The sequence below is a fragment of the Onychomys torridus genome, chromosome 7 (genome assembly GCF_903995425.1).
Source record: "Onychomys torridus chromosome 7, mOncTor1.1, whole genome shotgun sequence".
NCBI classification, from domain to species: domain Eukaryota; kingdom Metazoa; phylum Chordata; class Mammalia; order Rodentia; family Cricetidae; genus Onychomys; species Onychomys torridus.
This window is the reverse complement of record NC_050449.1, coordinates 60,896,966-60,910,887: the sequence shown is the minus strand read 5'-3', so window position 1 is coordinate 60,910,887 and position 13,922 is coordinate 60,896,966. Positions and strand designations below refer to the sequence as shown.

The following is a 13,922-nucleotide window of genomic DNA, read 5'->3' as shown; positions in this document are numbered from 1 at the left end:
AAGTTTGGGGTGATTTCAGTACCCTTCCCTCCACTCACTCATTGTACTCACTTTAGGGATGTAGTACAGTTTCTGCTGCCCAGCCACCACTGTGACACTTTGAGCTGAGTAAGTAGGATTAACTGCCGGATTGTGTGGTACCGGGCTGCTCTGATGGCCCAGGACTGTCTCACAGAAGCAGTCTCAAGTTCATTGTTCCACACTTCAAGCAAAGGCTGTGTTGTGAATCTTTGGTGTTACATAGATCCTCAGCATTATTTTGCATTATGTTTAACAACACTGGGGGTGGTGACATACTACTGAGAGGTGACTGGGGACATAGACTAAGGGGAAACCTTTTCAAAATGTGTGCATTTGTGATAAGCTGCAATTCTGCTTGCATTTTATTCATTTAGGTTTGTGAACTTACTATTTATTTTGAGACAGGGTCTCTCTGTGTAGCCCTGAATGTCCAGGAATTCCCTATGTAGACTACCCTGGCCTAGAACACCTGGCAATCTGCTTGCCTCTGCCTCCCCACTGCTGGGATCAAAGGCATACACTGGACTTGCATTTGACTTTTAACTTGGTTTTTGTTTGTTTTTGGTTTTATTTTGTTTTTGTTCCAGTCTTTAAGCTGTCTGAGTTCAAAAACCTGAATTCTAATCCAAGGTGCTTTAATAGTCTACCTGCCCAGTCAGATGTTCAGATGGGTCATCCTGCCCGAGCTTTGCTGTAAAGTGGGGTGTAAGCGGCAGCTGCCGTCAACAGTTTTTAGCTTTTATGGTACTAATAGTGGCATCCTGTCTCTGCTCCCGTGTTGACTTGAGTGAATGTTTGAAATTTGTGTTTGCCTTTTTTTGTGGAAGGACAGACACTTCTTGTGCAAGCCCTCGGGTTTACTCATTTAACTTCCGTCCGAGCTGATGTCTTTCTGCTATGACAACATGTCTGACAAGAGCAGCCTAAGGAAACAAGGTCTTATTTTCGCTCAGAGCTTGAGGGTCCAGTCAGCCCTGGCAGGGAAGTCCATGGCGGCAGGGCTTTGAGGCCGCTGCTCACATTGCCTCTGTCCTCAGGAAGGAGAGCAGTGAATGCTGGTGCTCAGGCCCCTGACCCGTGGGAGGGTGCCACCCACAGTTAGGGTGAGCCTTCTCGCCTCTGTTAACACAGTCCGGACTCTTCCTCACAGGCACGTGTAGTGATTTGTCTCCTGGGCGATTCTAGAGCCTGTCAAGCTGACAGTCTGTAGGAACATGGGAGCAGCAGGTACATTTCTGGCAGACAGGAGCCAGCGCCACAGGGGGCTGCAAAATCTTCCTCTCACCAACCTGCCCCAGTCTGTAGTTCACTTGTGATTGCTCTAGTGAAACACATACCCTCCCTGGACAGTGGGGCGTGCACGGGGTGAGCATCTGTTCTGTTTGGTCCCCACTCCTTGAAAGGTTTCTTTTCTTTTCTTTTCCTTACATTGTTTTCCTGCCAAGAGCCTTTGAGAAAGACAGCTGATGTTTCCAGGTGTCTGAACTCCAATGTTTTTTTATTATCTTCATTTTTTTTGCATCATTTCCAAATTGCAGTTTCCAGCTTTAATGAGCTGTTCACTCTCTTGAACTGTGGGAAGAAGGGGAGAATATAAATTGGCTTTTTAAAAGCTAGCTATAGAAGGCCACACAGACCAGAAAAGAATTATGGCTCCAGGTATCCACAGGCCCCCTGGTGGTGGCAGTTGAGAACAGGAGCCCAGATGGAAAATCTCAGCCTGTGACCCCAGCTTCCAGGCTGATAGTAAACACACGGGGCTTGAGGGTTGTTTTTTGGCTTTGTTTATTTTGTTGTTGTTGTTTTGTTTTGTTTTTTGAGACAGGGTTTCTCTGTGTATCAGTCCTGGCTGTCCTGGAACTCACTCTATAGACCAGGCTGGCCTCGAATTTACAGAGTTCCGCCTGCCTCTGCCTCCTGAGGGCTGGGATGAAAGGCGTGTGCCACTGCCACCACCGCCTGGGGAGACTGGGCATTTTAAAGCCAAGAAGGTACTCAAAACATCTCACATGGAAATAGTAGTGTGGAATAGACGTGATACCATGATCCTGGTATCTCTTTTGTGATTTCTTGGTGTATTTTGGCTCCTTCTGTTCCTGGGTAGTTCCTGGTTCCTCAGCAGGTACTCCAGTCATATCCAGGGCAAGCTCCTGTAGAGACACAAGCTTCATCTGATTAGGGGATCATCTGTTCATACTTGTTTTGTAGGTTCTTCATAGAGATGTATATAAAGGGTCTGAAGGGACCAAGGCCAGCACTGGGTACTGGATGTTAAGTACAAAAACATAGGCTCATACGAGTACACAGGAGATTGAACAACAGAGTCCTCTTTCTTCAGGTCCACAGTCCTGTCCATTCTGGCAACAGCCAAGCCCTGTTTGTCCCTCTGTGCGTGGTTCTAGCTTGCCTGTCCTATGGCTATCAACCTTGCTGTATCCTTTGTTCTTTGGGGCTCTGTGATCCTTTGTGCTTTGGGCACAGAAGTTGCTTTAGAAGAAAATACTGAGGTTATCTTGTCCTCACTCTGAACTCTGCCTTGGCACCTCAGGGGGCTTGATGATGGGCCTTTGGTTTATGACACCTGTGGGGAAGGAGTTGGGTTTTGTCTTCTGCCTGTCTTTGTCATCTTCCTGTGTGCTGGAGAGCTTTTGTCGACCAATTCATCTGACCTCTCCCCACCCAGGATCTGGGGTCTTGGTCTGATAGTCCTTGAACTTGGTCCCGGAATGGAAAACCAGTCTACAGCTGCAGGAAGGGCTCAGCTCATTCCCTCTGAGCACTGTCTGCATGGATTGGTGTCAACATGGATCACTCTGGCCACAGGAACAGCTGGCTGGCTGTTGTCCTGTCCTCTGAGGGTCTTCCCTAGGAAACAGAAGCTCCGTGTGACCCCTTGGGTCCTGATAGACAGGTTTCTTCCCATCTCCAGAGACTGTGGCAGAGGATGACCGAGCAAGCTGCACAGAGGAAGGATGGCCTGTACCTGATAACAAAGGAAACAAAGGAAAATATAAATGGCACCTTTCCCCTTTTTGTTGGTCTCAGCCTTTCTCCAAGCCAGGATCTACCACAGCATAGACTCTTTCGGCGACCTTAGCCCTCATTCACATCTTCACTGGTGCAGAGTCCCAGCCCAGGACTGAGGCTGATTTTTTTTTTTTCCATGCTATGACCTGCTTGTCGGCTGTTCTTCCTGTCCTGCCCCGCTGTCATGTCTGACTCGGTGTCTTACCTTTGTCCTCTTGCTTCTCCAGCCAGATTGCCAGCACCTTGCCGGCCTAGGGAGGTTTAAACTACATTGTTTTTAAGCCTCCAAGCCTTGGGCATAATATGGCCCAGAGAACGCTTACAGAGAAGCTGACTGCCTCTCTCCTGCCCTCCTTGCAGAAGAGACTGGTCGTGTTCTGTTTCCCCTCCAAGTTCCTTAACAGGTGACGTTTTTACCTTGTGATGATTCCAGCACTACGTAATGAGACTCTGTCTCAATGAAGTAGGAAAGAAAAAATTCCAGCCAGATCTGCCAAACTTGAGTTGAGTCAGTTCAGTATCTCAGGAACTAAGTGATTTTACTTTAGAACCCCCTGTTAATCTCCGAGGTTGCAGATCTCTATTCTTTAAATATACCTAGATAAAAGACAAAGCATAGGTTGGGTGTGGTGGTGCATGCCTTTCAGGAGGAAGAGGCAAGAGATCCAGGCCAACCTGGTCTACAGAGTAAGTTCCCAGATAGCCAGGGCTCTTAAATAGAAACACCGTGACTGAAAAAAAAAAAAAATAGATAGATAGATAGATAGATAGATAGGTAGGTGGATGGATGATTGATAGATAGATAGATAGATAGATAGATAGATAGATAGATAGATAGATAGATAGAGCGAGCACAAGAAAACATAATCTGTAGACTGGGAAATTGACTGTTTAACCTGTTTTTCTTGTGTTGGTGTGTGCATAGACTTGTGTATGTGCATGTGGAGACAGTGGTAAACGTTGGCTGTCTTATTCAATCACTCTCCATCTTACACTTTGAGCCAGGTCTCTCGTTGATCATGGAGCTCTCCGTCTCAGATAGACTGACTGGTCAACCAGGCCCAGGCATCCTCCTTGGCTCTGCCTGCCCAGTGTTGGGCTTACAGGGCTGTGCCACCGCAGCCTGCTTTCTACATGGGTGCTGGGTGTCGGAAGTCAGTTCCACAGACCTACACAGCAACTGATTTACCAACTGAGCCATCTCCCCAGCCCTAACCTTTTTATATTAAAGAAATAAATTGATGTAGCTTTGAATTTACAGAGCCCAGATCCTGATGTTTTGGTGACTGTTTTATTATACTATAAATTGGTCAATATATGTATAATTTTTTTGAGATTTGTTACAATTTACATTTAAAACAACAGTGTAAACTCACTGTTAACCCTTTTCTGTGTTTCAGTCTCTCATTTGTACAGGGGATAGATTCACTGTTTGGGCTGTTTTTCAATTGTATTGTATTTAGGCATATATCATGAATATTCTAGCACATTAGCAATATATTATACATTATGACTTTCAGTGACCCCCCCAAAACCCTGTTATACCCTGTATACTTATCTAGCAACTCTTTTATTGTGGCACAGGCAGGGTCCCACTGATTCTTTGCTGGTGAAAATCACTGCCGTTGTGTGAAATACGTAAGCGTTCCTTCGTATTGTCAAGCATTCATTTGCCTCTGAGTCACTAGGATTGTATAGCTTTGTCATCCAGACTCTAAGATGTCTGATAGAGATTAATCATACTGTAACTGTTCAGTCATGGATCCGTTACCTAAGTGACTCATTTAGATGTGCATGCCAGCATTTTCCTAGTTTGTTCAACCACAAACTACTAGTCTGCCTGGTTTTGTGTGGTGTGTTGTGTGGTTTTTTCCTTATTCTCATCTTTCAATTTACAGGGTTTTTTTTCACAGCTATAACAATAAAAGACTAGGAAAAGGAGCCTCTTTCTCACAGCTCTGTTTCCTCTGGACTCACCAGTTGTCAACACTTTCTGAATGGCAAAGTCCTCACGCAGTAGCACTTGTGAGCTCCCAGCAGCCGTGCTCGCCTGCACACGAGATCCAACCAGTCAGCATTCTAACATGGGATGCAAATAGGTTCATGAGCCCCTGCCCTTGTCTGAGGGGCTGTGGGCCGTTGGTGGCTCCTGGGGGAGGGAGAGCCAGGTCTCCTTAAGGGTGTCGCTCCTGGTAGGGTGGTCAACTCAGTGAATAGCCCACATCCATGGGCATACAGGCAGCATAATTAAAGTGGATGGGTTGGGTTTTTTTGGTTTTTTGTTTTTTGTTTTTAAAGAGGCAGTGAGGTGAGGATAGATCAGGGAGAAGTTGAAGGGAAGAGTTGGGTGGGGGGTGAATATGGTCAAAATACATTCTATGAAATTCTGAGAGAAAATTAATAAAAATATTTTTAAATAAAAATAATAACAATAAATTTTAATCTGTAAACCAGATAGAGGTTGTAGCAGGAATCTTAGACAGTCTTATTAATAAAAACAAACCTGAGGCCAGTTATTGGGGTGACTGCTGGAAGATCAGAGAAGCAGAACAAGCCACAGTTTCCTCACCTCACCAGTTCCTCAGCTGATCCTGTTTCCTCAGACTGCATGCTTCTGAATCTTCATCCAAATGAATCTCAGCTGAACTGTGCTGCTCCAAAGCCTAAAAGCTTAACCAGCCAAATGCTGCTGTTTCTGGTCTTCACACCTTATATATCTTTCTCTTTCTGCCATCACTCCCTGGAATTAAAGGCTTGCTTTCTGGGTTTAAAGCCGTGTGTCACCATGCCTGGCTATTTCCAATGTGGCTTTGAGCTCACAGAGATCCGCCTGGCTCTGCCTCCCAAGTGCTGGGATTAAAGGCATGCACCACCACCACCCAGCTTCTGCTATGGCTTGCTCTGACCCATTTTCTAGCCACCATTTTTGGCTCTGTATCTAGTGGCTGTCTGGTCTCTGACCCCAGATAAATTTATTAGGGTGCACAATCTTTTGGGGACACAATACCACCACAAGGTTGAGAAGATGCCTGCTGCACAAGTGTTAAGGACCTGAGTTCAGATCCCCAGAGCACCCATAAAAACCTGAGTGTAGTCACTGGCTTCTGTATGTAAACCTAGTGCTGGTGGTAAGGGTCTGGGGTCAAAGAGAGGCAGAGACAGATCCCGGGTTCTCACTGGCAGCTCATACCAGCTTCAGTAAGAGCCCCTGTCTCAAAAAATAAGGTAGAGGGAGAGTAATAAAGGAAGATACCCAATATCGATCTCTGGTTTTCAGACACATGCACACATAAACATAAATATGCGCACACACACACACACAGAGAGAGAGAGAGAGAGAGAGAGAGAGAGAGAGAGAGAGAGAGAGAGATTGATTGATTGATTTAAGGAGGAATGGATTTGATGGAAAACTTCTGTGATGTGTAGAAGTAAGGTATAATGATCATGTCTTCACAATTCAGGGCATTCTCTAAACCTTACTACAGTGACATATGCTGCCTATCCCCTCAGAATTGGGTCTTGAGAGCTGCCAAGCAGGAGATGACACTGAGCTCTCTGAGGGACATTTCAGATGTACACATTGTGGCCTTCCCCTCCCAGGTCACTGGAGCTAGGGACTGCCCTGTCTCCTTAGTCTTTCTCTTCCTTCCCTATGGAGGGAAACGTGGCACTTTCTGATGACACCCTAATAAAGCACTTTTCCACAAGCCACAAGCATCCATCCTACAACTACTATTTTGGGGTTCTCTCAAGTTTGAGAATGTTTTTCTTCTCATCCTCCCTAGCTAAGCTTAAAATGGAAAGCAACATTTGATTGCATAATTCAGCTAATTGCCTTTGTATATTGGCAACATCAGTTTCCATCCAATTTGATATTCTGTGGCGAGCTGAAAAGCCTGTTAAACTAATAAAATGAGGATCTTTTCTATTAGGCAGTGTTACTAACCACATGGGTCTTATTTTGGCCTTGTTTGTTATAGGTTGCTCGTTAGCTGTGGCAGGTAGGAAGTATGAGTAGAATTCTGAGCCGGCCAGAAGTTTGGCCCTGTCACAGCCCTGCAGAAGAGGGCTTCGGGTCGGCTTTAGAGCCACATAGGCAGGCATGGATTTAAGTCTTCTTATCTTTGCCTTATTTATAGCTCCCTCATAAGGAGTTATCACATCTTTTGGAGTCTTCATTTATGAAGCATAAGAGATTTATTGCTTTTACTGACTCATAGTATTTGTATATATTATTGATACAGTATAACAATTCAGTACAAGTGTACAATGTACAATGATGATATCAATGATTAGCATTTCTCTTGGGGGGATGTGGGAGATAGGGTTTCTTTGTGGAGCCCTGGCTGTCCTGGAAGTTGCTCTGTAGACCAGGCTGGCCTTGAACTCAGAGATTCACTTGCTTCTTTCTCCTGGGTGCTGGGATTAAAGGCTTGGGCACCTCTGCTGGGCTTGTGATTAGCATTTCTAATGCCTAGATATTTATCATTTCTATGCAATTTCAAGACTTATTTTTTAATTTTTAAAAATATTATGTGTATGTTTACTTTTGAGAGTGGTTGCCAATAGAGTTAGAGGCAATTGTGAGCTGCCTGGCACAGACACTAGAAACCAAGCTCAGGTCTTTTTCAAGAGTAGTGTGTTCAGTCTCTCAATCACTGAGCAATCTCTCCAGCCCTCTAAGACTCACTATAAAATGATAGCACTGAAGATAGTGTGACATTACAGAAAGAATAGACCATTGGTCAATGGAACAGAACAGAATCCAGAAGCAGACCCCCACAAATGTGACCAACAGAGTGTAATTACAAAAGCAATTGAGTGGAGAAAAGATGCCATCTCCACAGGTTCTGTTAAAACCGACTTCCGTTTGTCCCTAAACTAGAAGCAAATCAGCTTCTGTTTCCCACCTTGGAGAAACTAATCAGAAGAGAGCGTGAGTTGCTAAACTATCCATAACTCAGGCCAAAGTAAGCCAGGGGCTTCTCATGGTAGAGCAGGAAAAATACTGGGTTTGCCTTCTAAGTTCTGAAAATAGAATACATGTAAAATGATACCAGAGGCTCTGATGTAACCCTATTGGTGTTAATAAAAAAAATAATAGCTGTTTCAAAGACTGGGACTTGGCCTAGTCATTTACACACTCTTTACTGTAAAGTAGAGATTTTAAGTCCTTGGCAAATTTAACTCTGTGCTTGTAGTATTTGAAAATGATCAAAATATACCAAGGCTGTCCGAAAGAGCCTGACGGGATAATCTTGTTCTTTGAAGACTGCCACTGAGGGTTCCTGAAAATGGTGTCAGTCCAGTCTTTCTGCTGTTTGCAGCTTCATTGTCTCTCAGGAATATATCAAAAGATAGTCTTAATTTCTTAAGGGAACCGTTAGAGCCCTTGAGAAATCAGACGCATAATCCGAAGCAAGGTAGGGGGTCTACCTTCTCCTCTTCCCTGGGCGTGTTTTATTTGCATTGTATAGTGAGAGCTTGTGGGGAAAACCTCATGGAGACCACAGCCTAACTAACTTCTTCCCTCTGCTGAGGGAAATGGCTGAAGTGTGCAAACACATAAAATAGTAAAATAAAACAGTAACACCAAGCCCACGCTCCTTTCTGTTCCTGCCCTAGAGCTGTCACAGAGAGCATCAATCAGCTCATCATGTTGTGTACCCAGCAGGCCCCGGGGCAGAAGGAGTGTGACAATGCCCTGCGGGAGCTTGAGGTGAGTACCCCAGAAGGCTGCCAAGGATGCGAGAACTCTGTGCCTGTGTCCCTGGGTCTCTTCCTCTGTTGGTGACTGTCTCGCTTCTGTCTTTGCCTTCCGTCTCTCCTAGGAGGCTGGGAGGAACTAGGGAAGATGGCATCTTGTAGAATTTTTACCAGTGTTCCTTCTCCTTCTAGGCCAATGTGTATTTTGGTAAAAGGTCTTTCCATTCAAACAGGAAGTGGTGTTGAGTGTAGACTGCCAATGAGCAGACTTTGCCTACAAAGTATTAAAGAGATTATTCTCAGATAACTGAGAGAGATATGGAGGCTGGGGCTGGATAAGTGGCCTACTTGGTAAAGTACTTGCCACAAAGAAGAGCACCTGGGTTCTAGCCCCAGGCCACCCATGAAGAAGTTGGGCATGGTGGTGGAGACTTGGAAACAATCTGATCCATGAGGCTTGCTTGTCAGACATCTTAGATATTTTGGTCCCAAAACCGAAGTTGATGGCACCTGAGGAATGCATCTGAAGTTGACCTATGGCCACCATAATGTTGGTGGATTTTTCTTTGGGCTGCCAGTTCATACACACACACACACACACACACACACACACACACACACACACACAATGGCCTGGAGGCTTATCATTAATTATTAAAGTTTGGCTGGTAGCTTAGGCTTGTTTCTAACTCTATAACTTAAATTAACCCATATTTTTTAATCTGTATTCTTTTACATGGCTCCATTGCCTTTACCCTGTACAGACCATGCTGCTTCCTCTGCATCTCCTGGCATCTCCACCCTTTTTCTTCCCAGCATCCTCTGTGCCTGGAAATCTTGCCTAGCTATTGACCATTCAGCTTTTTATTAAAACCAATCAGAGTGATTTTTTTTGTACATCTTCATTGTGTACAAAAAGATTATTCCACAACACCATACCCATGTGCACACATCTTCACACAAGCAAACACATATGCCACATGCAGGGGACAAACTGGAGGAGGTCAAGAGGAGTGTTTGCCACTGCATAACTTATAAGGCTTCTAGTAGTGCTTGTGGGTACCTTTTGACTTGCATTTATGCGTGTGTTTATATCTGAAATTCTGCATGTTTCTCATAGAAAGTCTGTGGGTAAAGAAGCCAATGGTGCCTACTCATATGTAAAGTAGCCCTTGCCTACACAGTTCTAATTGAATGGGCTCAGTGATTATCTCAGTAGACACAGCTTGTTTGTACCTGTCGTTCTGTTCGTCCTGTTGTCTGCATGGCTAGCATGGGTCTGACTCCATGGGAATACTCATGGCAGCTTCTAAATGCTTGGTCAAGGCCCTGATGATAGTGACGGGCAGAGTGGAAGGGAAAGGGTCCAACAGGGCAAGACTGAAGCATTTGAAAACTGCTGGGAATGTGTTCTGGCGTGATTTCTGTTGCTGTGATGAACACCATAACTAAAAGCAACTTGTGGGAGGAAGAGCCTGATTTGGCTTACGGGTTACAGTTCCTCACTGAGGGAAGCCAAGGCAAGAACTCAAAGCAGAAACTGTAGAGAAATGCTGCATATGGGCTTCCTCCTAGGCTCATGTCCAGCTCACCTTTCTTGTACAGCCCAGGCCTATCTGCCTAGTAATGGTGCCACTCACGATGGGCTGGGCCTTCCTACATCACTTAGCAATCAAGAAAATGTCCCAGAGACATGCCCACAGTATAGTCTCAGGAGGCAGTTCTTTACTTGGGGGTTCCCTCTCTCCAAGTATGTTGGGGTGACAACCAAAATCAGCCATCACACGTGGGCTGTTCACTGCTCTAGCATGCTCATTTCACTTTAAAATTATTGTGACACATAGGCAGTTGGTCTAAATAAGATTTATTAGCCTAGGTACCATGTGCTTTAAAGGTATCCTTGGTTGCCAAGATGATGGCTTCTAACTGGATCGCTGGTACTGAAAACATTTTAGTTATCTAAGAAGAGGCTTTCAATGAAGTAAGCTCATGCATTGTATGACCCTCTTTCCTGTACCTTTAAGTGATATGTATCAGCAGCTCCCATTATCCCATGTGCACCCTTTGGAACTCAGCTGTGTTATCATTTTGTTGACTGTGTCCCCAGAGGCTGCTGACTCCTAGTGGCCAGTCTGTTGATAGTGAGCAGATTCAAGGATCCATCTCCATCCAGGCTGTCAGTCACTGGAAGAACTCCTTGTGGGTGGTAATCCAAGGTCCTTGCACTGAGAGAGCTAGTGATGATTTTCACTGATTTGGAGAGGCAGAGAAACAGACCTCTACCCATTTCCTAAATGGGTACCTAAATAAGAGTAGACATTTTCTATACTGTTTAAATCAATAACAAAGGAACCATCCCAACGGGCCATCTTTGGGAATTACCTTCTTCCATGTACTTCCATTAGAAGGTCCTAGAACTGAAATGTTGAGAGTCCTTATTAACCATGAAGGAGTGAATGAATGTGTACTTGAAATGTAAGCTCTTCAGTTACCCAGTGGAGAAATTGAGTTAGCCGACCATGAATATATTGCTTTGCATTAACTTCAAATTTGTTTTTGATAGTTCCCCGTAGATAACAGGCATCTCCCATACTGAAGAGGCAGTCCCACCCTGGCAACAGTAACCTGAGGCTCCCACCCCCATCCTTGTTTTTGCTGGCAGGGAATCTGAGGTCTTGACACCCTGATCTGAGTTCCTCCTATGACCGAATGAATGGGGCCTTGTCCTAGTCCAGCAAGGGGTAGCAATGGTTGTACTTCACAATGCCTTTTTTTCTGTGCCCCGGGCTCACTTTCTAAGTTGTGTTCTCCTTCGTAGACTGTCAAGGGGATGCTGGAAAACCCCAATGAACCTGTGAGTGACCTCTCTTACTTCGACTGCATTGAGAGTGTGATGGAAAACTCCAAGGTGAGCCTGTCTGTGTTCTTTACTTTCCTCGCTGCGGTGATAAAATACCCAACAGAAGGCAACCCAAAGAAGGAAGGGTTGGTTTGGGCTTAAATTTGAAGGTACACAGCATGATGAAAAGAACATGAGGCAGTCTAGTCACGCCGCATCCACAACCAGAAAGCAGAGACAGACCGCAGGTGGTGTTCAGCTCAGTTTCTCCTTTTTGTGAAGTTCGGGACCTCAGTCCTATGGATGTTGCCACCCACATTTAGGGTGGGTCTTCCCTTCTTAATTAACCCAGTGTAGAAACTCCCTCCCAGACATACTCAGAGCCTTATTCCCTTGATGCATTAGACAAGTTGACAGTCAGCATTAACCATCACACTGTCTGTGCCAAAACACAGATATCAACACTGCTCCTCAGTGGGGAGAAATTGAGAATGACTGGGTGCACCTACCTCACCACTGGGTGACCCAGTATGGTGACCTCACCACTGGGTGGCCCGATATGGTGACCTCACCACTGGGTAACCCAAAATGGTGACCTCACCACTGGGTAACCCAATATGGTGACCTCACCACTGGGTGGCCCAATATGGTGACCTCACCACTGGGTGGCCCAATATGGTAACCTCACCACTGGGTGGCCCGATATGGTGAGACCTTGTCATGTAGTACTTTGCTCAAGTGTTGCTCAACACTCAGGGTACCACAGAACCATCTAGAAAGCTTGGGAAACACCAGTTGCCAGGCCCCAGTCCCCAGATTTGAGGTGTATACACTTGTGAGGGGTTCCCCGTCCTGTCTCTGCTGTCTGGGAATGCTTCCTTGAGAACCATTGCTTATCTCATATCACAGATGGGTCTCACTGTGAATCCAGTCATGTGTAGCCTATACTGGAGGCTGAACTGCTGTGGAAAGTCATCCCGTGACCTTGGCTTTCATGAAAGGCCCTTGTTAATATTTTGTTCTGTCCAATTATAGCATACATTTTTGAGGGGAGTAAACAGGGGGTTTGAGTGGTTGGGAAGAGAAGTATTGAAAAACTACCATGGGTTCTAGGCCTTCCTCCGTCTTTCCTCAGTAAAATCTGACTCCTTACTGCTTAACTGGCTGGCGGTGGTAATTAGACAAAGCAATGGTAAGAGTCTTTGAGGGACAAGAATGGAGGAGAATGCCTAAGAATCAGAAAGTGACAAGGAGCTACCAGAGACACAATTGGGGGTTGAACTTTTGCCACCTGGCCCTGGTACCCATGCATGCTGGTTCCCAGTTTCCATCACTTCCATCTTGGTGAGCCATCTGTCTTGATGATCTCAAGAGGGCTCAGTTTGTGTTGCTCCAAGACAAGAATGCCCTCTGTTCAGCAGCTTTCATGGAATAAAGGGCTATTTAAATAGGGGTACATATGATTTAAATACTTAAATTCAGAAGTTTCTTTTCTTTCTTTCTTTTTTTTGAGACAGGGCCTCATGTAGCTCAGGTTGACCTTGTACATGCTGTATAGTCAAGGATGACCTTGAACTTCTGATTCTCCTGCCCTCACCTCCTAACTGCTGGACTTGCAGGCATATACCACCACAGCTGGTTCCTTTGGTGGTGGATTATGTAACCCAAGGCTTCATAGGTGCTAGGCAAGCACTCTACCAACTGAGGTACAGCCCTGACCCAGGAAGGGCTTCTTCTTCGAGAAGTTAGGAGAGAAGGTGAAATATTATACTTGCAAACACTCCCTAGCTGCTTTGCTCTGCACATCTTCATGTAAACCTGATTGTTTGGGATATAAGAAATTATAGTAATTTATTTTGTTGGCTCTCCAAAGTGGCTTATTGTCTCAGGAAGCTGTGTCACATTTGATACAATGTAGTCTCTCACCCAAGGATGAACACTTTCTACTCCATCGTCTATGGCCCTGGAGCACAAACTCTCCTCCTGACACATGCCGAAGCCCACAGAGGACATACCAGATTTGGGATAAATGCTCTGCTCTGCCCATGTGACCTTCTTTAGAGGACATTTGCCCTCTCTAGGTTGCCCACTGACTGTGAAAACCCTTATCAGCTGTTAGGAGGCCAAAGAAAGAATGTGTCAGTGCTTTTCAAAACAAGTTGAACTACTTAAATGTTTAGGAAATAACTTTAACACAATTCTATGTAAATTTTCAATTGATAAATTAATCGTGCAAGGAACAGTATGTTTTCTACTTTCTGGCTAGAACCTCAAGTCTAGCTCCCTGGGTGTGATTTAATGCTCTTAGAAGTAAGTAGTTCTCAGATTG

The 13,922-nt window shown here is 45.0% G+C and overlaps 1 protein-coding gene across 2 annotated transcripts in view; it reads left to right on the top strand.

Annotated features, from left to right (window-relative positions):
- Tln2 (talin 2) overlaps positions 1-13,922 on the top strand; it is a 423,718-nt gene that overhangs the window by 325,971 nt on the left and 83,825 nt on the right. For both annotated transcript variants that reach the window (XM_036191895.1, XM_036191894.1), the window contains exons 33-34: positions 8,674-8,767; positions 11,573-11,662. In XM_036191895.1, coding sequence (XP_036047788.1) covers positions 8,674-8,767; positions 11,573-11,662 — 184 coding nt within the window. The remainder of the gene's footprint in view (positions 1-8,673; positions 8,768-11,572; positions 11,663-13,922) is intronic.